At 33.5% G+C, this 26,117-nt stretch overlaps 2 protein-coding genes and 1 long non-coding RNA gene across 5 annotated transcripts; 1 reads left to right on the top strand and 2 right to left on the bottom strand.

Moving 5' to 3' along the window:
* The first annotated feature begins 45 nt into the window (after window positions 1-45).
* On the top strand, window positions 46-17,514 carry LOC105320172 (tetraspanin-9). 3 transcript variants are annotated; one of them, XM_034481420.2, is made up of 9 exons: window positions 46-92; window positions 2,361-2,467; window positions 2,672-2,899; window positions 8,827-8,901; window positions 9,143-9,256; window positions 9,370-9,570; window positions 10,222-10,305; window positions 17,016-17,131; window positions 17,389-17,514. In XM_034481420.2, the coding sequence occupies exons 2-9, from the start codon at window positions 2,378-2,380 to the stop codon at window positions 17,396-17,398; spliced, it is 918 nt and encodes a 305-aa protein (XP_034337311.2). In that variant the 5' UTR covers window positions 46-92; window positions 2,361-2,377; the 3' UTR covers window positions 17,399-17,514. The 3 variants fall into 3 exon arrangements, with proteins under 3 accessions (XP_034337311.2, XP_065934167.1, XP_065934166.1); XM_066078095.1 differs by lacking the exon at window positions 9,370-9,570; XM_066078094.1 differs by lacking the exon at window positions 8,827-8,901.
* LOC136273536 (integrase/recombinase xerD homolog) lies at window positions 10,432-13,821 on the bottom strand. Its single transcript, XM_066078093.1, has 2 exons — window positions 13,480-13,821; window positions 10,432-12,074 (listed from the first exon to the last, which is right to left on the bottom strand). Exons 1-2 carry the CDS (start codon window positions 13,744-13,746, stop codon window positions 11,079-11,081), a joined length of 1,263 nt encoding a protein of 420 aa, XP_065934165.1. The 5' UTR covers window positions 13,747-13,821; the 3' UTR covers window positions 10,432-11,078.
* A 2,061-nt stretch (window positions 17,515-19,575) lies between the features above and the next one.
* On the bottom strand, window positions 19,576-25,874 carry LOC105320173 (uncharacterized). The gene is made up of 3 exons (XR_010711694.1): window positions 25,420-25,874; window positions 22,610-22,829; window positions 19,576-20,156 (listed from the first exon to the last, which is right to left on the bottom strand). It is a non-coding gene; the product is annotated as an uncharacterized lncRNA (long non-coding RNA).
* Between the last annotated feature and the right edge of the window lie 243 nt (window positions 25,875-26,117).

Below are 26,117 nucleotides of genomic sequence, written 5' to 3' on the forward strand. Positions count from 1 at the left end.
CCATCGATTGGAAAATCGATAAGAAATCGATAAGGAAAACAAACAGCATAGGTAGCTGATAACGAAAAAATGTCGACGCAGCTTGTCCTTATGTAAGTTTGAAAACTCTAATATATTACTGATGGTTATGAAATGATTAGCATGGATCATTGTATTATGATATTTTTTTTAACTGAGTAATACAAATATTCTTGTTAAAATAAACCCTAAACATCTTTTCATGACTGTTTTCTTTCGTATTACAATTTCATATAAATGAGATATACATTTACTTCTTAGTCACTGTTGTGACAAGTACATATTTAATATATGAAAATGATGGTTTTCTATTTAGAACACCACTGTTTTCCTTTGTACGACTGAATTTGGAGTGAGCAAACGATAACTACCGGTATTTCACGAAAAAATTAATTAAAAAGTTCAACATAGTAACGAACTTTATTCTATGGTATGCGCTAACAACAATGCAAAGGTTTGTAAAAATAAGTTGCAACTGTTCAAAAGCCTGGTTTAAATACAGGGATATGATTTCGTTATCTGTAAAAGCAAACAAAGACTTAAGCAAAATATAGATTATAGTGAAAAGAAACATATTTAAGCAGGAATTTTAAATGGTGTATTTAAATTGGTAAAATTTTCATAATGGTATGTATAAACATTACACTGTGTTATTTTATTCCCCAATTTATCTGTCTGTGAATATGTTTTATCCAAGATGACCAATAAATTCAATGTTACTAGTTGTGATTTCATATAGGAATATTGGAATAGTTTGTTCATATACATGTAATAGTATATTATTCTTAAGTTCAACCCGTTTGAAAATGTCTTTAATCACCTGGATACTAGGTACAGGTCTTACTACTAAGAAGAACGTTTTTCTTATCAAACGTCTGCAATGTAACGTATTTTTACTATGTATATTTAAAAAAATAATAACGTGCTTTATCATTAGGTCTAAATTTATTGACAACTCATGTGCTAGGTCCTTTGCAATTTTTAATAATCAGGTAGTCCACCTTTGTTTTAAGTACATCTTAAATTATGTTTGGCATAAAATAAATCAAAGAAATCGAAGTTTCTGAGGTAACCCCCTCCTCTCAGTTCTCTTTGTTTCCTCAATGCTTACACTTTAACAGTCATGTTGCCACATCCCTCACATTTAATGATGTATCTTATAAATCTAAAGATTGGGCTTGTTTGTTGACAGTATCGACAATTGTTCAAGAAGTTTGCTTTTTCACCGAACTTGTCATTTGTTTGATGAACTAATAGACATAAGTGTTTTCCACCACACTATGGCATTCTTTCACCTAACCATCTTTCGTCTAAGCCAGCATCGCTTACATCATTGTTAACGACCACTGTACAAGGTTCTTGTACAAACTGAAACAATACGCTAAATGTAAATGAAATGGTTGTTGTGTATTCTTTAATATATAAGTACGATTATAAGTAATTCAATGTAAATCTTTTAACGCCTCTACACATTTTTATTTCAAAGTAGCCATTAAACTATTTAATGGAGGTTAAAATATAAAATAAAAATCTGATCACATGATATAGTTTGGCAGACTTTTAAATAGTTTTGGAAAAGCAGTTTTTCGACGCTCCCGATTCATTGTTGATTTTATAAAAATCAGCAGCAATGCCATCCCCTATGTCATTTTTTTTTTAAAAACTTGCCCACGAAGTCTTTGCTTGTTCATATTCTTCCTTAAGCTTATCATGCCGGAGAATCAAAACATCAATACACGTACTCGCCATGCCTGTTTTGATCATGGTACAGACTACTGTAAAGTGGTTATTTACGCGTGGGGGAAATTTACACTAGTTACGCGGTAGGCCTAAAACCACTTTTAAAATACCCCCGCGCGTATAGTAAAACCTCAACATTTTAGAGTGGTATACATGTATCACGCATCCGCGTATTTAATACCCACACGTATTGTTTGATCATAGAAAACCCGTACTTAACCACCAGTGTAAATAACCACATTACAGTATTGCCTGGCGTTGACAGACGTGTAAGCCGAAGCTTGGGGTAGGGCGACATCTGGCGGAAGATTGCACTCTATATCACAAGAGAGTGCACATAGTGGAGATTAACAGTTACTGTTGATATTTTGGAAGGAAATCCAATAGAATCAACAGTGTTGATTTTATAATATGTACTTGTTTAAATTTACAGACAGAACGAGCTCTCTTTACATTTTTGTATCTTAACTTTTAATTCTGTATACAATGGATATATTTAGTCTCTTATTTTGAATATATGAATTTCAACAATTTTAAAACTAATAAAAAAAATAAAGTTAATGTCTCTTAGATTAATGTATATTCTTGATTTTATTATATAGATTCTGCTAACGTAATCATGGCTACCGATCAAGGCGGAACATTTGACCCATTCAAACAATTCGGAATATTTGGGATAGCGTTTTTGATAATCAATGCAGTTCTTGTAGTAAGTACTCTAATATTCTTTTACTCTTACATGGTATATCAATTATCATTACAATATTGCATTTGTCAGGAGGAGGGTTGCATTATAGCAAAAATTGAGCAATATATGTCTTAGAAGGGTTCAGAAACATTTATTTTTCAATTGTATGGTTTTGATGAAGTCAAACTTTTAGTTTTATTTTACACTATAACCTTACTTTTTCAGTTCCTGGGATTAGGGTTGGTTACCGTTGGGGCCCAAGCTTTAAATGAATTGTCAAAGATCAATTCAGAAAACATCAAACCCCTTCTGGAATTGGATTCCGTTCAAGCAGTTGACATGGTCACAGCTGTCTCTATTATTCTTATCGTAATTGGAATAGTACTCACATTGGGGGCGTTTGGACTTGGTATCGCTGGAGCATATTTAAAAAAAAAGTTCATTCTACTTCAGGTCAGTATTAATCTATGGCAAGGCAATTATTTTGTAAATGATACACACTTGATACTTTTATAAATCTACTACTACATGTAAAAGTTAAGAAAATGTCTTCTTAATTATGAAATATGTATTCATGTAATCATAACTATACAAAATTAGGATAAGGCCATAAGATCACGTGAGTTTTTAAACGAATTAGATATATACCATACAAATTAAAATTATCACCCATTAATGTTTAAATAATGAAAAAACTATAATAAATTAAAATCAATGTTAACACTTGATATCATAAATTTGGTTTAAGGTCTAAATTTTGAGGAAATTTAAAAGTTGTTTAATAGTAAAAGTACATGTATCACTGGAGAGACCGACTGAATAATCCTGTACTGGATTGTTGAACAAGCTTCCATAGTTTTAATCGTCTTCCCAGGATCAAAATATCTAATCCAAAATAAACAATTAATAATTTATGCATTTATTTTAAAATTTCTCTTGCATGGTCAAGTTGTGTCAACTCATTGGACACAAACTCCGATTTTTTTTTATTTTTTTTTTTGGGGGGGGGGGGGGGTTGTCAGAAAAAGCAATCTATCAATGGAAAATTCACGATCAAATCAAGAATACTCACGATTTCCACGAGATCAAAATTGTCCTATATTCGTTTGCAGCTGTAGAGGACTAAAGTTTTAGGCGTTGTATAAGGTACTTTTGCACCACCTTTCTGAATTTAGGAATCATAATTCGTCTCTTGTACTTATATTAATAAAAAGATATATGAGAGGTTATCATGTCGTCGTTCAGTTTTCACATTTAGTTATTTTATGCCAAAACAAGTTGACTTTCTAATTTTCCTCAGCCTAGTTTTCATTCCGTCTTAGAAAAGAGCTGTTAAATAACAGTTAGCTACAGCGTTATTGTACGTGCACTGAAACGTTTCGGTGATGTTCAGATAAGGCTTAGGTCTTCCCGTGAAATTACAAACCGCCGACTGATGACGTTTGGTGGAAAGTTATACTTTTATTAAAGATTCAAAATATTGATTGGTCTAAAAAAATCACGAACGCATGACTGTTTCAATTTCTTTCATGAATTTGAATTATTGAATGATTAATATACTAACTGTTTTCATTGACTATATTTACGACAACTTAAAATATTAATATATTAAAGTTGACACGAACTCATTAAGCATTTGGTCGCCATATTAGTTTCGATCGCTCTTCTACAGCCACTAGGGAATATAACTTACGGTCGGTTGCTTTTCTGATCGAGGCATTCTGAGACGTGTTCAACAGAGCGAGCGCCAATATGTATGGGCAGCGGAAAGGGCAAAAAATACATTTTTACAAAATCAACGATAAACTAAATTCAGCAATCTAAAATAATATTATCATTGACCATAAGTGCAAAACCAACAGTCTTCTTTGCAAAATAAATGTACATAAAATCAACCAAAGATATCTAAATACAAATCAAACACAAAAAGTAAAACCAACAGACATAAATGTAAAATGAACATACATCAACATGAAACAAGCGGACGCACAAATAAACGCCAGGTGGCGTTTTTTTGGAAAGCAATATGCGTCATCGATTATTGGAATCCGGGATGGTTCGCACCTATTCTGTTTCGCCCTGAGATGTTTCGCACCTGCCTCGGAGCGAAACATCTTACTGTGTTAAGATACTTTTCTCGTATTATTATTCCTCTGAAATTATTTATTACCTATACAAGAATTGAAATTTAAAAAAAAAACCCATTGAAACAGTGCTTGCTTTTATGCATGCACGGTCAAGACAGCGTGCGTGCTGGATTAGGATTTTTATTTATTAATTTTATGAAGCCATAACGTTTTATATCGTTCAGAACAAGAGGTGTGAATTGTGTTGTGATAACAATCATAGCCTGTCATTCACTTGAGAATTACCTGTATTATAATCTGTCCCAAGATATTTATGCTGCATATTTGAACGATTTTTAATAAAAATACACATACCTGTGACTGAAGTGCAATTAAAATCGATGAAAGGGAAAATTCCCAAGATAACTTTATTCACACATTATCATTTTTCCCTCGTAAAAATTCACATGAACGAAAACAGATTTCCTACGGAGATTTATAATGGGGAATGTTGACATCTTTTCTCCATTCGGAAATACTCGGGACCCCTCGCGCAATTTTTCAACGTTATCATCCGGGCGTCTTCATCTCCTTGGCAATGGAAAAACCTCGTAGACTTTTTATTTTTAGCCCTGTACTGATACCCGACGAGCTAGAGGGAGCGTTTCAAAGGGGAAATCTTGGGATTTTTTCATACTATTGAATGAACATCGTCTGAACCAAGAGGTATTTATAAATATTGAATAATTTAAGAAAATATGCGGCAAAAATATCTTGGGACAGACTATAGTATTTATTATGAAAAATTCGGGAATGTTAATGTAATTACCAATGTATAATATTATATAGTTAGCATAGCTCTATTTTGGGGATCATTATTTAATTACATAAACTATCTGCTTGAGCTTTACATTACTCCCCCCTCCCCTGCATCCACTATTTAACGACGATTTTCACCAGTCTTATAAAATTAATATAATATAAATTTAATCAAAAAATTTAAATTCTTATAGCAAAAGTCAAACTAAATCAAACCTAATCGTTAACAATTTTATTTCTATTCCAATCTTTTTTTTTTTTTTTTTTTTTGTAAATTTTTAATTTACCGGATGACAGTAAATACAAAATTGACAAAGATGTCAAGTTGTATAGTTTGCATTACTTCCACCCAGTAAAATTAAAGTGATACGAAATGCAACATATGACTGACATTACGTGAATAGAGGCGTGCATATTTGGTTTGCTATTATTATCTATACAGATATGCCTTAGCCTGACGGAAACGGAAAGTCTTAAAGTAGACATTTTGTATAAATTGTTATCATCAAAATATGCATTAATTAATGCATACACTGTTTTCTATAACGAACTTTGATTTATTTCTCTACATTCTTATGCATTGCCTGTACAAGTAGGTTGAATAATATAAGACATGGCAGTATTCATGTCGATAAGCGTGAAGTATTCTGATACATGCACTTTATAAAGTTTTAATTTACAATGTACGTATGTCTTGTAGCATTTTGAAAATGTTTCCTTCAGATTTTTGTATATCATCATGTTTATGGACAGGCACGTAGCATCGGGGGGGGGGGGGGGGGGGGGGGGGCTTCCCCCTTTTTTTTTGGCTTGTCAAGATTTTTTGGATGAGACTGCTCCCCCCCCTACACTTTCAAAATCGATGCTACGTGCCTGATGGATAACAATAAAATGGCGTTTTTTTTGTTTTTGTTTTTGTTTATAGAAGACTGTACGATAGTTGATTATGCATATGTTTTTATCTGAATATGAATATTTCGAACAAATGTACGAGTATAAACAGGTCATCAAAATAATATTTATAATTTTTAATAAATCATAATAAATATATCAACATCTCGGGGCGTTTATTTGTGCGTCCGCTTGTTTCATGTTGATGTATGTTCGTTTTACATTTATGTCTGTTGGTTTTACTTTTTGTGTTTGATTTGTATTTAGATATCTTTGGTTGATTTTATGTACATTTATTTTGCAGAGAAGAATGTTGGTTTTGCACCTATGGCCATTGATAATATTATTTTAGATTGCTGAATTTAGTTTATCGTTGATTTTGTAAAAATGTAGTTTTTGCCCTTTCCGCTGCCCATAAATATGCCCTTTACCCGCAACACAACTTCTCGCGAGCGCTCTCTCTGCTGAACACGTCTCGGGTTACACGGACTTCTCAATGATAGAATACACATAGCAGTAATATGTTTGTAAAAAGGAAACTGCAATCAATAAAACATATTAATTAAAAGAAAATTTACTGTTTGAAAGACTTTCCACGTCGTGCATTATCTTATTTTCGTGCACATCGAAGTTCGATGATCGAACACGTGTGTCGTTCATACAGAGTGCAAAACGTCTGCATTTTTTTGTTGACTCCGGTCGCAATAAATTCAACACAGTAGATAAGTAAAAGTAAAATCCAAGAAAGTAACAATGTAATACTGTTTTTACAGGTTTCTTCAAAAACACGTCAATGCTGTCACTGTACGATCTGCTACAGTGTGAGGTTGTGCAAAGTTATTTTAGTACGATATAGGAAAACGTTCTAAGACGATCGAGGGCTTTTTTAAATAAGTGTGCTTGGATTATAAGTCTGTTTTGTTTCGTCTTTCATGGGAAATTCCCATTTTGCAGTGGTTGTCATATTGTATTGGTTCAAACGCGTTTCTGCAAATATGTCCGTTCAATGTGACGTTTAGGGTGAATGAAAAACCTGAATGCGGTGAAGCATGACTAGTGATCTCGGTCTTACATGTATATAGGGGTTGTGTAGCGATAAACTTAAAGCTGAACACCGCTCGTAAATAGGCACCGTCACACAGATACCTGATATATAAACCCTTCGATTTCGTTACACCCGATTGCACACCTGAACCTCGTGGCCGACATGTAGTATTCCTTTCGTGGTCTTTAGATTTTATGCATTTTTTTCTTATCTTATGTTCATTTTGTGTTCGTAAATAATGCATTGACCAATTTGATATTAATATTCTCCTGGCTTCAAAAAGTGCGTAAAATTTGATAATTTCATCGCGACCGGGTAACACGGCGAGGCAAAATGTACGTCCACACTGGTGAGACCTTAGACTACAGCGAAGTACTTTGAACTGTTTAGAGGTCTGTTTCTTATATAAGGGTTGTAGGGACAGCAGTGATTAAAGAGAAATATGGCTGACAGTGCCTATTTACGAGCGGTGTTCAGCTTTAATAATAGAAATCGACAACTCATGTGGCGGTAGTCGGAGACAAAAGGGAAAACATGCTTTCAAAATGTGCACCCCTGCGAATGTAATTGTCATTTAAATTTTAGATCACGTGATTTGATTTGGCCCTCTCAGTTTCGCAGTAAAAATCATGCCTCGTGTTTATAGTCTATTTCATAAATGTAGTCAAATATAAAACCTAGAGGTTTATTGATTTTAAACTTTATCGTCATTAATTGGTGGAGAAAATGAGTTCTAGAAATAAATGTGACAATACAAAAAAAAAAAGTTTTTGTCCGCTGTTGCAACAATTAACATGCGTAGTAAAGATCACCCCTGAGGGTTAATTTTCGATCCGCAAATGACCTAGTAATAGCACCAATAGTGAAACAGACTGTACTATTTTATGCAGAATGTTCCTTGAAAATGGCTCGATATACCAAGTTTTTATGCAAAACAGACACCCATTATTTTTCTAAAAACATGGTATTGCACACCACAAGCATCAAACATGGCTATGATTTTATTTAGCAATCCGATGTTTATATTATCAACCACTCTACACGTGGTTGAACACGAACGATAACTCTGTTCTGAATATTATCGTTTAATATAAATAACCGATATATGGTGAAATAAGACATACATGTACATCTTAAACGATTTTCATGTTTTAACATAAATCCAAGTAGGATATGATATGAAAAACGACCAGCACTTAGTACGTATTTTGAGAATATTATCAAAACACTTATACTTCCGCTCGAAATTTCACAGGAACTGAACAAATCTCGGTGAAGTCTTGTGAACTTTCATTCGAGCACCTCTGGATTTATTACATACTTAGCAACTATAAAGAAAACATTCCGAACACATTTCGCTTTCGCAGCTTTGCGCTTCGTCGTCGCATCTTCGCACTTTCGCTCTTTCGCCGTTGCACCGTCGCACTTTCGCCTTCGCAACTTCGCACTCTTGCATCTCGACCTAAAGGCGAAAGTGCAAAGGTCGGTCGAAGTGGCCCCATCGGAACACCATAAAAATTAGATGTTACTTATAAATAGTGATGTCTTTCCCATTTCAGTATGCCGTTTTTGTTTTGATTTTACTTCTTATGAAGATTGTTGTCATAGCTTTGTGGTTCACAATGAAAAACGAGGTATGTTTTACAGATTTGATCAAATGCATTTAGTAAATGAAAAATGACAATAACAATAACAAACTGTCAATCATCTCAAAAATTCATAAAGCGAAATATGAATTTAAATACCTGTATTATCCTTAAATTGGGATAAACAATTTTAAAAAACCCACACACACAGACACAAAATTGTGTCAATATTAATCCTACTTAGAACATAATTGACTATTTTTATTTAACCTTAAATCATTATTTGTAGGTAGAGACGGATATGCAAGGAAAAATGTTGTCAATATTGCAGTCTTATTATTTAGATGACGGGACTACAAGCAGCTATCCCATATCTAATGCTTGGAATTACTTGTTTTTGACGGTAAATTGAATCGTATCGTTTTGAGTTGATCGCACAGTTCTTTCTGTTGGGGATATTTTAGGCACTAATACATGTAATAACATGTAGTTCATATTTATTCCTGCTTTTCAAAGCTTGGCTGTTGTGGAGTTAATCCTGTAATATCAACAACGAATGATTTCGATGGTACGTCTTGGTGTACGACTTCAGGAAGCTGTCAAGCAACTAGTTCACAAATCCCAAAGACCTGCTGCCTCAATATTAACAAATACAATTATACCTCTGCTCCAACTGCATGTCATGCAAGCGTTAACCCAGGAACATACAATACAAAGGTTATACAATTTTTAAGTGAAAAGACTACATATATATGATCAAAAAATATAACATTTTAAGAGTTAAGTTTTTCTGAAAGCTACGTATTTTCTATTTATTTTTTTCGTTTTTGCAAAATTAAAAAAAAAAAAACAAGGTATTAAATCTATATCACACATCAGTCATCTAGACAAAAGCCAGAATCAGTAATACATAATTCAGTCAAATAATTTGTCCATCTTTCATACCTGTTACCATGGTAACAAATTGTAAATGTTGTCCTTTTCTAAATCTCGTCCCAGATATTCGTGTGGTGTTTTTGTTTAGTTGTTATTAGGGGGTCGTTTTTGGTTGTTTTGGTACAATAAAGGTAATGACAACAAATACAAATAGGGGTAAAAAATCTTTTGTTCTACCGCTGAGCAGATATATGTCCTCTATTTATAATAAAAGGAATTTTGACCAATTTTTGTCAACCAACAGTATTTTGGTCGACTATTTAAAAATATGTATGGTCGTTCAAGTTTGGCTAAAATGTTAAAGAGATGTGTAAATGTTTGATAGTTCAAAAAATATTACGACTGGCCCGCTACCAAATTTTGATTATTGTCCCTTTTAATTTTTTTGTTGTAACATATTTTATTCAGCTTATTCCACTTTTGTATTTTCAGGGTTGTTACGCTGCACTGAAGGAAAAGTTGCTGTATCATTCGTTGAGCATCATTGTTCTTGCTTTAACGACTATGTTTATTGAGGTAAAATACTTCATTCTTCAGTACCTACATTGTATTTACAATATCTGACGGTGAATATATATATTTATTGAGGTAAAATACTTCATTCTTCAGTACCTATTTACAATATCTGACGGTGAATATTTCTCCTTTAAATCCATTCATTACCTTCCAAATGAAAGCTGAATACTATGATACTAGTAAATAACAACACATTGTGTGGAATTAGCAACGACACGCTGCAGCTATTTAATATTTGGCATATTAAATGTACACACACATAATTATGGCATAAAATTGGATCACATGATTTATTGATTTTAATAAAACAATTCTGAAAATTTAAACTTTCCGCTGTACGTGTCGTCCTAAACTGGTATTTAACACCTGAGTAATTCTTTATATAGCCTTGCTAATAAACCGGTTCTTAAGAACCAGGTGACACAAACAGGTATTCGAATGAAAACCTTATATATCCGGATAATTAATTCATTATTATACCAAGTAGAAATTGATTTCTGTCTAATTCGTCCCTCAAACGAAAGAAATCATATTTCTCCTTTAAATCCATTCATTACCTTCCAAATGAAAGCTGAATACTATGATACTAGTAAATAACAACACATTGTGTGGAATTAGCAACGACACGCTGCAGCTATGTAAATATAAAGAACGGGGAACAAATGCTACTATTAATATAGGATATAATAACGTAATCCAACTTCATATATATTCAGAAAAATCAATACAAAAAAAAAATACAATATAATCAATAAACAACATGATTACAACTATTATAAACCAAGTTCTTTGGAAACACTTAAACGTTCACTAAGCGGATCCTGGACATATCCATCCTTAGCAGATTCCGAACGCCAACGTCCATGTCTCTTGAATATCCTGTCCGGAATTCCCCTCACTGCCGACGCAGTCGCTCCACCTGACCGCAAACTGTGAAGTCCATAAACTTTGATGTTATCTACAATTCCTGTAAATGCTTCGATGAATAATTCACGAACCCTGGTGTAAGACAGAGGCTTTTCACGATTACGCAACCGGTAACCACTTCCCGATTTCGAAATAGCACAAAATACATATTCCTCTGAATCGTCTTGAATCCCAGCTAAACGAAGATACAATTCAAAATTAGAAACAGGACACATATATGAAAATGTTCTTGCTATAACAACTCTTGTACCGTCTCTGTAGATATCAGTCTTACTAGACTCGATGAATATTTCAATATGATCAGGTAAAAATTGAATATCAGATCTCTTGATATTTATGAGTTCGCTGCTACGTAAAAATCCAGCGAATGCCAACAAGACCATACAAATGATTCTTTGATTATAAAGATTATTACATTCAAACAGTTTCAAATACATACAACGTAAATTTTCAACAGTTATTGGTTCTTTCTTTTGAACAGGTTTTGCCACTATACGTTTCCCACCTTCCATAATGTTTTTAACAAACTGATTGTCAGTCGGAGAATTGAATCCCACAAGATCATGAGCCCATTTGATTCCATAGAATGCGTCAACAATAGGGGATGGAGAGTTTGCCCGTTGAACCAAGCATGCTAAATAAATAGATACATGTAAAGGTTTTGAAGGAAATAATTCACTTTCCTCGATTCCTTGTTCTTTTGCCCACTTCTTAAATCTCAGGAAACTGTTACAATATTTGTTTATAGTTGAATCCGCTCGTGACGCTTGCATAATCCCAGGAAGTGCATACACCTTTTCACGCAACTTTGAAGGCAACTGAATCAAATCTCTTTCAAATACCTGAAAAAACAAATTTGTAAAGGAACACCAATAAATATTTTTTCGCTTTGAAATTATCTACCGGATATGTATAAAAATACATATACTTATATCTACATATCAGCTTAATTAAGATATTCAGCACATTTTCTTCAGAAATGAAGATATCAGTTTGATAAAAAACCAAACTTGCCAAATGGCAAACCACAAATGTGGTGAAAGAAACTTCAGTAAATCCATAGTGATAAAATATTTATCTCTATTACAACATAGCGCAAATTGCCTGATATTTCTCATACAAGTTTATGGGAAATAATTCCCAATTAATCAATAAATTTGTTTATTTTGAAGAATTTAAAACTGCCAAAAAACAATTTTGAAATCAAACTCTGAAATCAAAAACAAATGCAAGCATTCTAAACTTTAAATCTTCTTTACCAAAAATACCAGATCCGAGTTTACCACGTGTGTAAAACTCCTTTGCTACTGGAAGATCCTTCCAATCTACAATATGTGACCTGTAAACTTCAGAAATTAAAATTGGCCAAAAGGCTGATGATTCCCATAGCGGAGCTACTAATGTTCCATATCCTTTGCATTCGTTCAAATTCTCCAAAACTCTTGGAATAAGATAAAATGGCGGTACGATCCATGCATTCAAACCTGTCCAATTAATAGTAAATGCATCAACTGCATACGTAAAAGGATTCCAATACCTGGAACAAAATTTATCTACCTTTGCATTGTAATCACAAGCAAATAAATCAATATCATACGGACCCCATTCCCGTGATAGGTCTTCAAAAACAGTTTTCACGATACCCCAATCATCAAAGTCGACAATTCTGCTCAAATAATCTGCTTGCTCATTGAGTTCTCTTGGTATCCATTCAATTTCAATACCAATCTTATATTCTAAACAAATTTGAAAAATGTTCATTGCAAGATCTTGTAAGTTATTTTTCATACTCCCTTTTTGAACAATGGAAACAACATTTGCGTTGTCTGTAAACCATTTTATATTCTCACCTTTGAGAAATTGTACAAATGACCGAAGAACTCTATTCACCGCGGCCAATTCTCTCCATGTGGAACTCATAATTCTCTCAGATTCTTCCCATAAACCATGAGAAACATTTTTACCTGTCCGTACGCAATAACCGCCATAACCAGTATCACTTGCATCTGTGTACACTACCAGATTAGAACTTGGTTTAACTTTCATATCCCTTCTATTCAACATATCTAAAGACGATTTCCAGAAACTTATCTGTTTTTTACTTTCCTCAGAAATTAAAATCATGCTATTCCATGTTGGAGCAGACACAATGTCAATACTAAGACATTTGGTCATTAACTGGGCTACACTTCCGATAACAACAGACATAGATATGATTTGTCCAACTTAACTTGCTAGTCGTCTTACCTTTATTCTGCAATTCTGGTTCATAAAATGCTCAATTTTGAAAATTGTTTTTTGAATCTTAAATACACGCTTTTCAGGAATGTAAATTTTCCCCATATTACAATCCAAAACAACACCAAGATACTCGATAACTTGACAAGGGATCCACATGGACTTTTCCACTTTAGGCACAAAACCTGAACAAACTAAATCATACTGTACCTCTTTGGATATTTTGCATGCTTCGTCATACTTACTATGGCAGCCAAACCCATCATCTAAATACATAAGTACAGTTTTACCTTCTCTACGCCATTTCTTAACTAAGGATCGTGTGAGTTTAGTAAAAATATATGGCGCAGATGTGAGTTTAGTAAAAATATATGGCGCAGATGTGAGACCAAATGGCAAAACATTAAAACAGAAATATCGATCTTGAACACCAAATTTCCATGAAAATCCTAAATATTTTCTATGGTCAGGAAAAATATCTACATGGTGATATGCACTTGTGATGTCAAATTTAAAACACCAACTATTTTTATTTGTATACATAAGAGCGGTTCTTATATCGTCATATTTCACAGACTGTTTCCATACATGCTTATTAACTTCCCTTAAATCTAATATAAGCCTTCTTTTCCCACTGGAGTTCACTGAAACAGAAAGAGGATTAGTAACCAAAAACTCTGTATTTTGTTCGGATATCAAACCGTTTTCTAATAGCTCCATTATTGCTCCCTGTACGAAAACATCTTCCTGTAAAGCAGATTTATTATTATGCGAAAAGCTCTGCTGTGGTAAAGAATAAAAAGGTATTTTATAACCATCCTGAATAGTATCTATGATATAATGACAAGCATCAATGCATTTCCAAAATTCAATATTTGATTTTAATCGCCCTCTAACAGAGACTTTGCCACCTTCTTTATACTCATAGCATTCGTTAAACTCATCAACACAACTTTTTCCATCATAATACTTATCTTTTATCAAAGATGATTCTTTAGACTGTTTAGCCTCTCTATTTAGCGGACTTAAGCTCCGGGCATTCTTTTCTTTGGTGATTGGGTTTTCCGCAGTGGAAACAGCCAATGGGAAATCTGGATGCAGCTGGCATGATGGGGAAGCCAAAGGGCGTTGGGCCACGAAAAGGCTGTCTAGCTGGAAAAGGAAAATAAGGAGCACTGCTCCTAACATTAGAATAGCTACTCTTAGATTTCAGTTTTTCTTTTTGCTTCTCCTTTTCTTTCTTTTCTTTCATGGCTTTATTTTCCGCTTTAAACATTCGTTTTTCGTCATCCGAATCATCAGCCAATGGATTGGTTACATAATTTTTCACTGTACTCCACCCACAAGGTGATGCATCAGCCATTTTGATAAGTTTGTTACGTTTATTACAAAGTTCAACTGATTCATGAATAAGTTCCTTGCAATAATCATATTTATTGTTATTCAAGGCCCATGAAGCCTGCGTCAACGTATCAATAATCTTCTCGTTATGTTCAAATTGATCTTTGTTACCTGGATGTTTCCAGACTATCGCTTGTTCTGACTTTAACTTCTTCACTTCAGACGATACGGAGGAAGTTGCCCCCTGTAATTCTCTTTTAAAATTATCAAGTTGCATTGCCATAGTATTCTCCATGTCCATTTTCTGTTCATTCATTTTGTTGAGAATGGCTTGTAGCATGTCTGCCTGAGCCCCGCCCGACATCTCCTCGTTCTGCATGCCGAATTTAAACTTTCCGCTGTACGTGTCGTCCTAAACTGGTATTTAACACCTGAGTAATTCTTTATATAGCCTTGCTAATAAACCGGTTCTTAAGAACCAGGTGACACAAACAGGTATTCGAATGAAAACCTTATATATCCGGATAATTAATTCATTATTATACCAAGTAGAAATTGATTTCTGTCTAATTCGTCCCTCAAACGAAAGAAATCATATATATATTTATTGAGGTAAAATACTTCATTCTTCAGTACCTTTTTACAATATCTGACGGTGAATATATATATTTATTGAGGTAAAATACTTCATTCTTCAGTACCTATTTACAATATCTGACGGTGAATATATATATTTATTGAGGTAAAATACTTCATTCTTCAGTACCTTTTTACAATATCTGACGGTGAATATATATATTTATTGAGGTAAAATACTTCATTCTTCAGTACCTATTTACAATATCTGACGGTGAATATATATATTTATTGAGGTAAAATACTTCATTCTTCAGTACCTTTTTACAATATCTGACGGTGAATATATATATTTATTGAGGTAAAATACTTCATTCTTCAGTACCTATTTGCTATATCCGACTGTGAATATATATATTTATTGAGGTAAAATACTTCATTCTTCAGTACCTTTATACTATATCTGACCGTAAATATATATATATACATGTAATATATTTGAAACATTTGCAAAAACTCTTATTAGCTTTATTTTTTAAAAAACATATTTTTGACTTTTCACAAAGTACATTTGTAATGGTAATGCGTAACTTCAAGAAAAAGTAGGCAATGGTAATGGTAATGTAATGCCCAAATTCATGAAGTAATGTTAATTTAATGCATTACTTTACAATGTAATTTGCCCTAAGCCTGGGATATATATATATATATATATATATATATATATATATATATATATATATATATATAGTTATAAAACACCCTCGGGTTATATATGTAGAATATACGTGTTCGTTTGTTGTAACATATGTTTAACATATATATACACATATATATCTAGACGTTGAAGTTAAAACATAATGTCCTAATATAGGTAAAAACCTTTTTATGCATATCATCGAAATATATATTTAATTTTTGAATGTCTTACCTCTGAATTATGTTAATTTTGTCTTCTTATCCTTTAAAAAGACATTATTTTGTAGCTTAAAATTTGATGTTATATTTGTGTCCATGATTTTTTTTTTTTTTTTTTGCTTTTGTGAAATATAGCTAGGTCGTTCTTTTTTCGTATCTTTAGGATTTAGGTTTTTTATTTTAAATTTCAAGGATTTTAGATTTATACAAAACAAAGTTCATTCATATATTTTTGACAAAGATTTTGTCATTTTGTCAAAGAAAAGGTTATTTCTTATCTTACATTATTTGTAAACAGATATGACTCGAGCTCTACATAACAATGAATTCTTACCTCTGTATCTCTTATAACTTGACTTCTAACATTAACAGTTTGGTCAAACATTCAAAATACCCAAGTAATTCATTGTTAATATAAAAAATAAAAAATAAAATTTTCTCTCAACTCGTTTTAAATCCCATTAATGTTGATATTTTGTATTTGGACATGATACTAGTACCTATAACTCTGATTACAGATAGCTAAAACTGCAACTTATTCTCAACATATGTCCAACACGCATAGCAATTTTACCTTGTAGGATATTAATTACAAATAACTTTGACTACCCATGAACAATATACAAGTATATATCCATGAACAATATACAAGTATATATATTCACAACAGAATAACGTTGTTTAGTATCACGGGAACATTATAATTTCAGGTAAAAGCGTTGAGCTTGGTGTTTTTGATACGTGGTAAAAACAGACAACAGTGTCTCACCCTATGTCGCAACATGTGCGTGTCACCGTCAGTGGGAGTTGCACCAGATAAAAGCAGGTAATATAAGGGACATCAAGGATGATGTTCTGCAATCTCTATTTTATTTTTTCCACGGGGATTATTCATTTAACATTAATATGTGCATCGATATTTAGAAAATACTATCTTGTGAACAATTGAAAAAATCCTAAATTTTATACATTATTTTTTTGTGCTATCGTAGAAATACTAATTGATATGTCATTTAAAAAAAATTAATAACTGTTCCGTTTAAATTGTTATATGAACACTAAATATTGTTTTCTCAATTCCAGATGGATTTGAAATTGATTCACATCACGAAGAAGTAAATCGAATATACACACTCTAAGAGCTTGTTAACTTATTTGATTGTTGTACTGCAATTGATAAGATCAGTAAATGGAACTAGACACGATTAAAGATCAAAGTCTTTAAATTTATATGTTTTTTTTTCATTTTTATGCGTAAATATGTTATTTTGGGAGAATTGAATGTTTAACCAAAATTTAGGTATAAGCGGTTAAGATACAAGCGAGATGCAGAGGTAATATATACAAAGCCCCAGTCTTGTTTTCGTTTACTGATAAGATAATACAAGATAAAAGAAGCTGTCGATTAATAGCGTATTGTTTTTCATGATAATAGTATGGACGCTTAAAAACAAGATGATTATAAGATGATGCATTTAAAATTAAAAGTTAATGCATGTTTCACGGCTCGGTCCCAAAAAAATCTAATGATACCAAATGACTTTGTTCAGTCAGTGGTCATGCTGTTGTTTTGTCATTTTGTTAATTTTGGATTTACCGGGTGGCAGTAAATACAAAATTTAAAACTGCCACCCGGTGAATTCAAAATTCACAGCATGACAGTATTCATGAGAATTAATGTCAAAATTTGCAATGATTAGCGCACTTTGGTGGAAAAATAAAACATCAGCTTACGTTGATCAATTTATTTACTAGTGTCTATCTTTAAAAAATGAGTTACAGTAAGCAAATAGATAAGCAAACATTATATAAATAGTGCCTGTTTGGGAGGGTAACAGTTGAAATTGACACCCCGAGAATTCGTATTGCTATACTTTCATGTTAAATACTGAAATCTGATTGGTTTAGACGAAGTTCATAATCTGTTCTATTACCCTCAGCATTACGAATTGTTACATGCGCGAAAATCATGCGCGTACGGTTCGCCTTAGAATTCACTTTATTCCTATCTAAAAGCAGTGATGTTTTCTTTAAAATAAAGACATTCAGTATAACAAAATAAATAGTGCCTGTTTGGGAGGATAACAGTTGAAATTGACACCCCGAGAAAACTATTGTCAACCTCCGCTTCGCGTCGGTTGACAATGGTTTTCTCGGGGTGTCAATTTCAACTGTTCGCGTCGGTTGACAATGGTTTTCTCGGGGTGTCAATTTCAACTGTTACCCTCCCAAACAGGCACTATTTATATAATGTTACCCGTTGGTAAGTGTGTTGCTAACGCTTAGGGTAATAGAACAGACTATGAACTTCGTCTAAACCAATCAGATTTCAGTATTTAACATGAAAGTATAGCAAAAATTTTTATTATACTTTCATGTTAAATACTGAAATCTGATTGGTTTAGACGCAGTTGATAATCCGTTCTATTACCCTCAGCGTTAGCAACACACTTAGCAACGGGTAACACAACGAATTGTTATATTAAATTAAATACAAATGACTCACAAGCTATGCAGTATTCATTATTTTTGCTTTTAGGGATTATTAATGCGGGCGGTTTTCGTAAGGAAGGGGTGATGTAAGAAATCCGTTACTTTTAACTTTAATGCAGAAAGTCACTTTGTAAATAAACAACTATGGATGTTGACTTGGGTTTAGCATCTCCGCGTCACGATTTTGCGCTCTGCAGAATCACGTTGGACTATGACATTTTCTTCTTACACCCCCTCCCCCCTTTATCTGACGACAATGCAACAAGAAAAAGAAATTGCATTCTGACGTCAGTATTAACTTTTTTTATTTTGTTTCCTGGATTTTGGTGGCATTAGTAATATTAAAAGTATTAAGATATTACCGGATTAATACTCATACATCTTAAAATTACTTGCATGGAATGACTAATAAAGTGAATTTACTTTTATAAAAATCTTTGTCAACGTCATGGATTAAACATGAGCAGCACAGATTCATGTTCACTGAGAAAGGCAATTACAATCATGTACTAATGAGTAATAGACAACTTATAAATTGTTAAAGCTTGTAAAGCATTATCCCCCTATATATATGGCACACCACTTTCACAAAAATGAGCTAAACATAGTTCCACAGTAAACTTCATGTAGGTTTATGGATTGTATTAAATAAACCTATTTTATAAACTGTAAGTCTGTAAAACTATATATAGTTTAAGCTCTTTTTTGTGAATATGTCGTGCCATAGATATAGCAGTGAAAGCAGTGTATTTACAATAGTGTTTAAATTAACACATGTTACCGATTTAACTTCGTTGTTTATTCATGCTTACAATGATATACAAAATATATGTTAAGGATAATACAATGAAGTTCCAAATTTTTTTCACAGATGCTCAAACTATCTCCATAAATGTGAGAATGTGGGGAGTAATGGGGATACATATACTATAAATGTACTTTTGTTAGTTTTTCAATGGCTGGTACTGTAGCTATTTCTTTCTGTAAGGGCTGCTGAATCTACGTCTCTCTGGGCGTATAGAGTAGATCCAGTTCGTGTTCCTCCATCGCCCAATGTTTCTCTTGACCTTTGGAGCCTCGTTTTCATCGTTAGTCAATAGGTGGCTAGAAGTAAACAAATATGGCAGTAACGGTACATACGGGGATTCGCCTTGTTTCGGTGTATTTGTCGATTCTGGAGACTTTTGCAGACCGTCGTTTTCCTGGGTGATAGATGACGCCCTCCCTGTTCTAGATCTGAAGAAAAGGCCAGGTTTTAGTTTGTATAACTTGTACAGAAGTCTCCAGTTGAAGATGGAAATCCTCTTGTTCACGTCTCTGTCTGACAGATTATCGTGGTAGTGTTCATCTTTGCAAACCTTTGATGAAAAAGAGAAAATTTAAAATCAACACAATCGACGGCGTCTGTAAACCTTAATAAATGTACCTAAGGTGCGTTGTGTTTTCCTTGTGTTCTATTAATTATTTGCTTCACTCTAGAGATCATTATTAAACAACATCGTGAGTCTATTAACCCCATACCTATTTACAAATCTCTGACTCCATTGTTAAAACTTTTCTCTTAATCAAGAACACAAAAGCATATGGACAAAACAAAACCTGGTAATGGTTTGACGGTAGGGGTTTTCATTTCAATGCTAGCGTCTGTTAAATTAAATTTTCTTATCCCCGTCTCATATTTCAGTTTTATTATTTTTTTAATCAAACACAAAAGGATCAAGGCAGACATTTGATGTGATATATGGGCGGAAGGTGATATTATTTAGCAGAAAGAACAAAAGGTTGAGAGACTTCATCAAGAGGACCCGGATTAAGGAGTGACTTGTCACGTGAGCAGGTGTGGAGATCAAAGTACCGCTCTCACACGTCCGTGCACTCGACACGACCCATACTCACACCAATACAGGACCCGCACTCTAAATACGAGTTTTTTGCTCCTCTACATGAATATTATACTCTATAAAATATGTAACTATTTAGGAGGTTGGGGTGGGGTGGGATGCTTGACTTGAATGCTTGTCAGTATATTCTACCTAACTTACAGCAAGTGTGTCATGGTGAGGAAAAATGTGCAGTATGTTAATCAAATTTACATTTGATTATGAATAATATGCTTATAGATATGGTGGCATATTTCTGCCCCCTACATGCAAAATAAAGTAAGTCAAAATGCAAGAAGTTTGAGTCAACATGCAAGATAATTATGTCGACATGCAAGATAATTATGTTGACATGGAAGTTACAAATCCTTATAGATAAATTGATTTTATATGGGTAAAATGACTTACTATTGCCGTACTCTGACGTCATAGATGCAAGATGCAACATTATTATAACATGCATCGTCTTATTTGTGTTGACATGCGAGATAATTATGTAGACATGTAACATATTTATGTCGACATGCGACTAATTTATGTCAACATGCGAGTTCATTATGTTATCATGCAATATATTCATGTTGACATGCGAGTTAATTATGTCGACATGCGAGTTATTTATGTTGACATGCGACTTATTTATGTCAACATGCAATATATCTATGTCATCATGCAAGTTATCTCACATGTTGACATAATCAACTCGCATGTTAACATAAATAAGTCGCATATTGACATAAATAAGTCGCATGTTGTCATAATTAGGTTGCATCTTGCATGTATGATGTCAGATACGGTCGTAAGTAAGTGATTTTACCAATATAAAAATCAGGTTCTCTTTAAAGATTTTAACTTGCATGTACACATAACTAACTTGCATGTCGATATAATTATCTGCATGTTGACATAATTTATGTTGCATGTAGGGGGCAGAAATATGCCACCATAAATAGATAACTCTATATGTGAAAAAGTATGTTTTTAATTCAGTCTTGCACCCTCTCCCCTTTTTTGTGTAAGTTTGTTTGAATAAATGTACGATTTTGTTGCCCTTTGAGAAACCTTAATTGAAATATTTATACACGTAATTGAATTAAATCAAAAATATATTAGTCATGCCTGCTTGCCTCTCCAACCATGCTCATTTAAAAAACCCCAGATGAAATCAGCAATAAATAAAACTGAATAAAAGGTCTAACATGTACAAAATAATAAAGTTATACACATCGACACCAAAAGGTAAGAGAGGAATCAAACGTGTACATGTACATGAAAGCCGCAATGAGTGTTGTAGCTTATGACTACATAGAATTATGACATGATTGAAATGCATGTATAATATATAACCCAAAAGAGTCTCAAAACTGGCACAAATCTGAAAAGGAGGGTGTGTTATTAACTGATATGACTATTACATGTTAATAACAAGGTGAAGCATCCATAACAAGGGGCTAACATCGATAATCGCTGTATGAAAGCGAATTAGTAGTTGTGCATCAATTTTCATTACATACCATAATGACTAGTATACTTTTCGGTCGCTAAGTCTCATCACTGCTTGCAAAGTATACTTTCACAAAATCATTGTCAAAGGAATATTACAAGTAGTGTTCTTTTATACCCTTCGAGAGTATATATTTCTTGTTAAACAGTGTACCTTTATATATTATACACCAAAAATTACATAGTAGCAAAGCATTCATCGCCCCCAAACTGCCTAAATTACATTTATTTAATGCAATTGTGAATATTTAAGATATATACTATGATAGGGTATTATGTGTTTTAAATCGCACAGTACCTCTTAAAAGTGTAATTTAAAACCCTATTTTGAAGTTCAATTCTATTAATTTAATGTAGGATGCATTCAAACGATTTTTTCACCACCACGACCAAGAATTTAAACACTGCAATATTCAGAGACAACTTACCACAGACGAGGCTAGCAGCACGACCGCCAGTAGTGACGTCAGGGACATGCTCTCCATGCTGACCATTCTGATGAGTCTCCACACAAGCCTGCTAACTCGGTGCCAGCTCGTTAAATATGGTTCCGGGATCAGGGGCGTTCCCTGGGAGCTCGACGTCGTAAACCTGAATTAACCTTTGAGGAATAGGTGGTCGTGTCCATTGTTAGACTGTATCAATCTCCTTAAGAAAAAAGCTCTGAATAAAGACTTTGGAAAATGCTTTAATTTTAAAACTTAATCATATGGAATTTTTCTTGAACCAATAATAGTTTACAGCATACAGTAATATTTCACTTTCTTTTAGTCCACAAATGCAGTTTGAAGAGTCAGTATTATTATTTCTTTAAAAGACAATTGTGTAGGCATAATTCAGTAATCAACTTTGCCTTAATTTTGAATGAATTGTAATCATAAATAACTGTATTGCCGTAAAAAAATATTTTAGAATTTGTGTAGCACTATTATTCTTAAAGTTGTTTCAGATTGAAACAGACAAACTTATGTGAGTTTTTTTTGTTATCCGTATTTAGTGGTTCCAGTCTAGTGGTTCCAATCTGTGTGTGTGTGTGTGTGTGTGTGTGTGTCTCTCTCTCTCTCTCTCTCATTTATTCACACCAAATTTTAAACTCTACAGTGTGTTACTTGCAACCAAAATAGTATATCACGTTGTTATAAAAGTACCAAAAATCGTATAAGATAGTTGAGAGCATGTATCCTTCTTGTAACAACAAAATTATGTTTCAGAAATTAAACTTTTATTAAATGGTCCATAAAATAAAATTTTGGTATTCAATAGCATTCCACCTGAAGTACACATGTGAATGTACATGTATGTAACATTGACAAGTATTTTATTGACTTTATTCCGACATAAATAATTATCGATATACCGGTATTGCCTTTTATGGGATTGAAAAAAAAAACTATCTGAAGAATACCAACCATTCTGGGATTCGAATCTAAACGAGAAAGTAAGTCTTTTTCAGTTCTCGCTCAACGTTTGCAACCACTTGACCAAACTAGACAAGATACATGTAGCGAACATGGAAATTTAACCCATTGTTCTTAAGTTTATTGGGGTTTTTTCCCCAAAATGTTATATTTTTAAAAATATGTCTTATTTAAACAAAAATCGGAAAATAATCTCAAAACAAACCTGAAAAAATCCTAATCCGTGGAGAGGGAAGGAAGAATTGTGTAGTATTTCTTCAGCTTCAACTTCCCTGTTGATTTCTCATCACTTCCATTCAGTATTACCTGCTCCCCCCAAAAGTGGCGGAGGGCAACTCTATTGTAATTCAGTTTTTTTTATGTAAATTCAAGAAATATGTCTGCTGCGAGAAAAAGTGGGGGGGGGGGGGGGGGGGGGGGAGGGAGGGGGTAAGCCGTCCTCGGTCCCCATAATGCTGCGTGCCTTCATATCATTATTTTTATAAAAGATGGTATGAAGTATCCAGATTTTAATCCGAAATTGCATTATTATAACGTTGAATGTAAAAAAAAAATTTACATCGAAATCTCCGACTTATTTCTTCCATTGTACATGCAACACCTTTAGTAAAAAAGAGCATAGGACCTGCGACGCCTTCTTAAGGAATCTTTAGTAAGCCTAGTTTTTTATGCTGTATTTACTACATCATTAATTTACACAGACCATTCAAAAATCTTTAGTCCTAGAAGTTTGTGAGAAAAGTTACGAACAGATAGGCTTGATTACAAAGATGCACTTCTGGGATTCTGTTTTAAAAATACAACTTTTTTTTTTAATTAGGATTAGATTTCAGAAGCTAATTATCAGACCATATTTCCGATATCTTAAGGTCATTGGTTGACGCATTTTTTTAGATTTCTTACGTTAAAGTGATGTTTTGGATTAACATAACTGAAGTTGGTTGGAGATTATCGTCAGTACTTTATACAACACATACGATTGGTTCAATCACGCCCGTAATGCCCGACTTTAATTTATTTCTGTCCACCATGAAAAGGGAAGGGTACTCTTGGTCAGTGTGTGCTTTATGTCAGCGAAAATGTAAAATGTAATTCAATAAAGAGATGTTTGCGTTGAAAAACTTGTATTTCGCAAACTGATAATATGAGCTCCCTAAGGATGCTAAAGTTTAAATTGATCTTAGATACTCGGCGTGTAGCCCAGTCATAGTTTCGTGATCTATACGTAATTCGTCTATGTTCTGTGTACATGTCTCAATATTTCCATTTAATAATCTTGATCACGCAGCTTGTGTATCAAATACACCTGACGCCATTACGTGTAGGTAACTTGTCCATGATACCCAGGATAAATGACCAGTGTTACGTATTATTTGTTAGATAATATCTCAACACAAAGATGTAGGTACATTTGTGATTTGTCACCATGGTCCTTGTTTAATGGTATTCAGTTTGGAAAAAGATTGTATCCTTGCTTTATACAAAGCAATAAAATAATATTTAATCAAACAGATTGCCTTTAATGACTTTTACATGCTATTGCTCGGCAAGGCTTGGGGACAGTACGAAGTATGGAAGGGAAGAACCGATCTTCTTAATCTGAATAACTGGGGGGGGGGGGGGGGGGGGATGGTGGTGGTGGTGAATAAATCTGTATTCTATGATGTGTACAGTTCAATTGAATCAGATGTTATAGATCCGCCCACCAACTCGCTACACAGTAAGCGAGGGGATCTAATTTCTAATTTTAATGAGTGTGTATGGTTATTTACTGCGTATATAGATGAGTATGTTGCTTTGTTACAGCATTGTGTGAGTACCTGTACGGGAATTGGAATCCCTCGACAATCACATATTATGGAAGTACGGACGAGTCGATGCCATGGTGCTATAATTAGACAGCTACATGGATAATTTGAGACCAGTCATTGCAAATTCAAACTCTGACCAATTAAGCTGTCGACTTATCAACAAAATTCCTGAATTCCTCTAATTAGCCACAAAATTCCCGAATTTCTTTCATTACAGTCCGGATCATTGTCAACTAAAGAACATGATATCAGGTTTAATCCAATCATTTATATTGTATGTGACGATGTATATGCTCTTCGCGCTGTACTGGCCTCTGTGATCACGGTCCTCTAAAGCATTGCCTGGAAATCATATCAAGTGCCTATCACCTGTTGTCATGATCTCCTCAATCCCAAGTCGCTGCAGCGTTGTTCATACAACCATAATGTTAATTTTAATTGGAACATTCCTATTAAAAAATATCATCTATAAAAGAAAAGAGATAAAACATTGATTATGTTAATCAATAAATTAAGGGGGTTGTCTGGCAATTAAAAAAATTGAGTATTTTTGATCCCCAGAAAATATTAATAAATTAATACAAAATAAAAAAAACAAACATATTTTTCACAGCGTTTGCATGAAATTTCTACAGATTGCTCTCACCAAACCATGACACTAGATTCAAGATTGCTCTCATTTTGTATGACCGAAACAAAAAGAAATG

The sequence above is a fragment of the Magallana gigas genome, chromosome 3 (genome assembly GCF_963853765.1).
Source record: "Magallana gigas chromosome 3, xbMagGiga1.1, whole genome shotgun sequence".
NCBI lineage: Eukaryota > Metazoa > Mollusca > Bivalvia > Ostreida > Ostreidae > Magallana > Magallana gigas.

Excerpts from the sequence above, each read along its gene's own strand:
- LOC105320172 (XM_034481420.2), top strand. The coding sequence starts at position 2,378 with ATGGCTACCGATCAAGGCGGAACATTTGACCCATTCAAACAATTCGGA. Across the intron at positions 8,902-9,142 it reads GGTTCACAATGAAAAACGAG|GTAGAGACGGATATGCAAGG; the intron begins GTATGTTTTACA and ends CATTATTTGTAG. Across the intron at positions 9,571-10,221 it reads CAGGAACATACAATACAAAG|GGTTGTTACGCTGCACTGAA; the intron begins GTTATACAATTT and ends TTGTATTTTCAG.
- LOC136273536 (XM_066078093.1), bottom strand. The coding sequence starts at position 13,746 with ATGTATTTAGATGATGGGTTTGGCTGCCATAGTAAGTATGACGAAGCA. Across the intron at positions 12,075-13,479 it reads ACCAGAATTGCAGAATAAAG|GTATTTGAAAGAGATTTGAT; the intron begins GTAAGACGACTA and ends TTGTTTTTTCAG.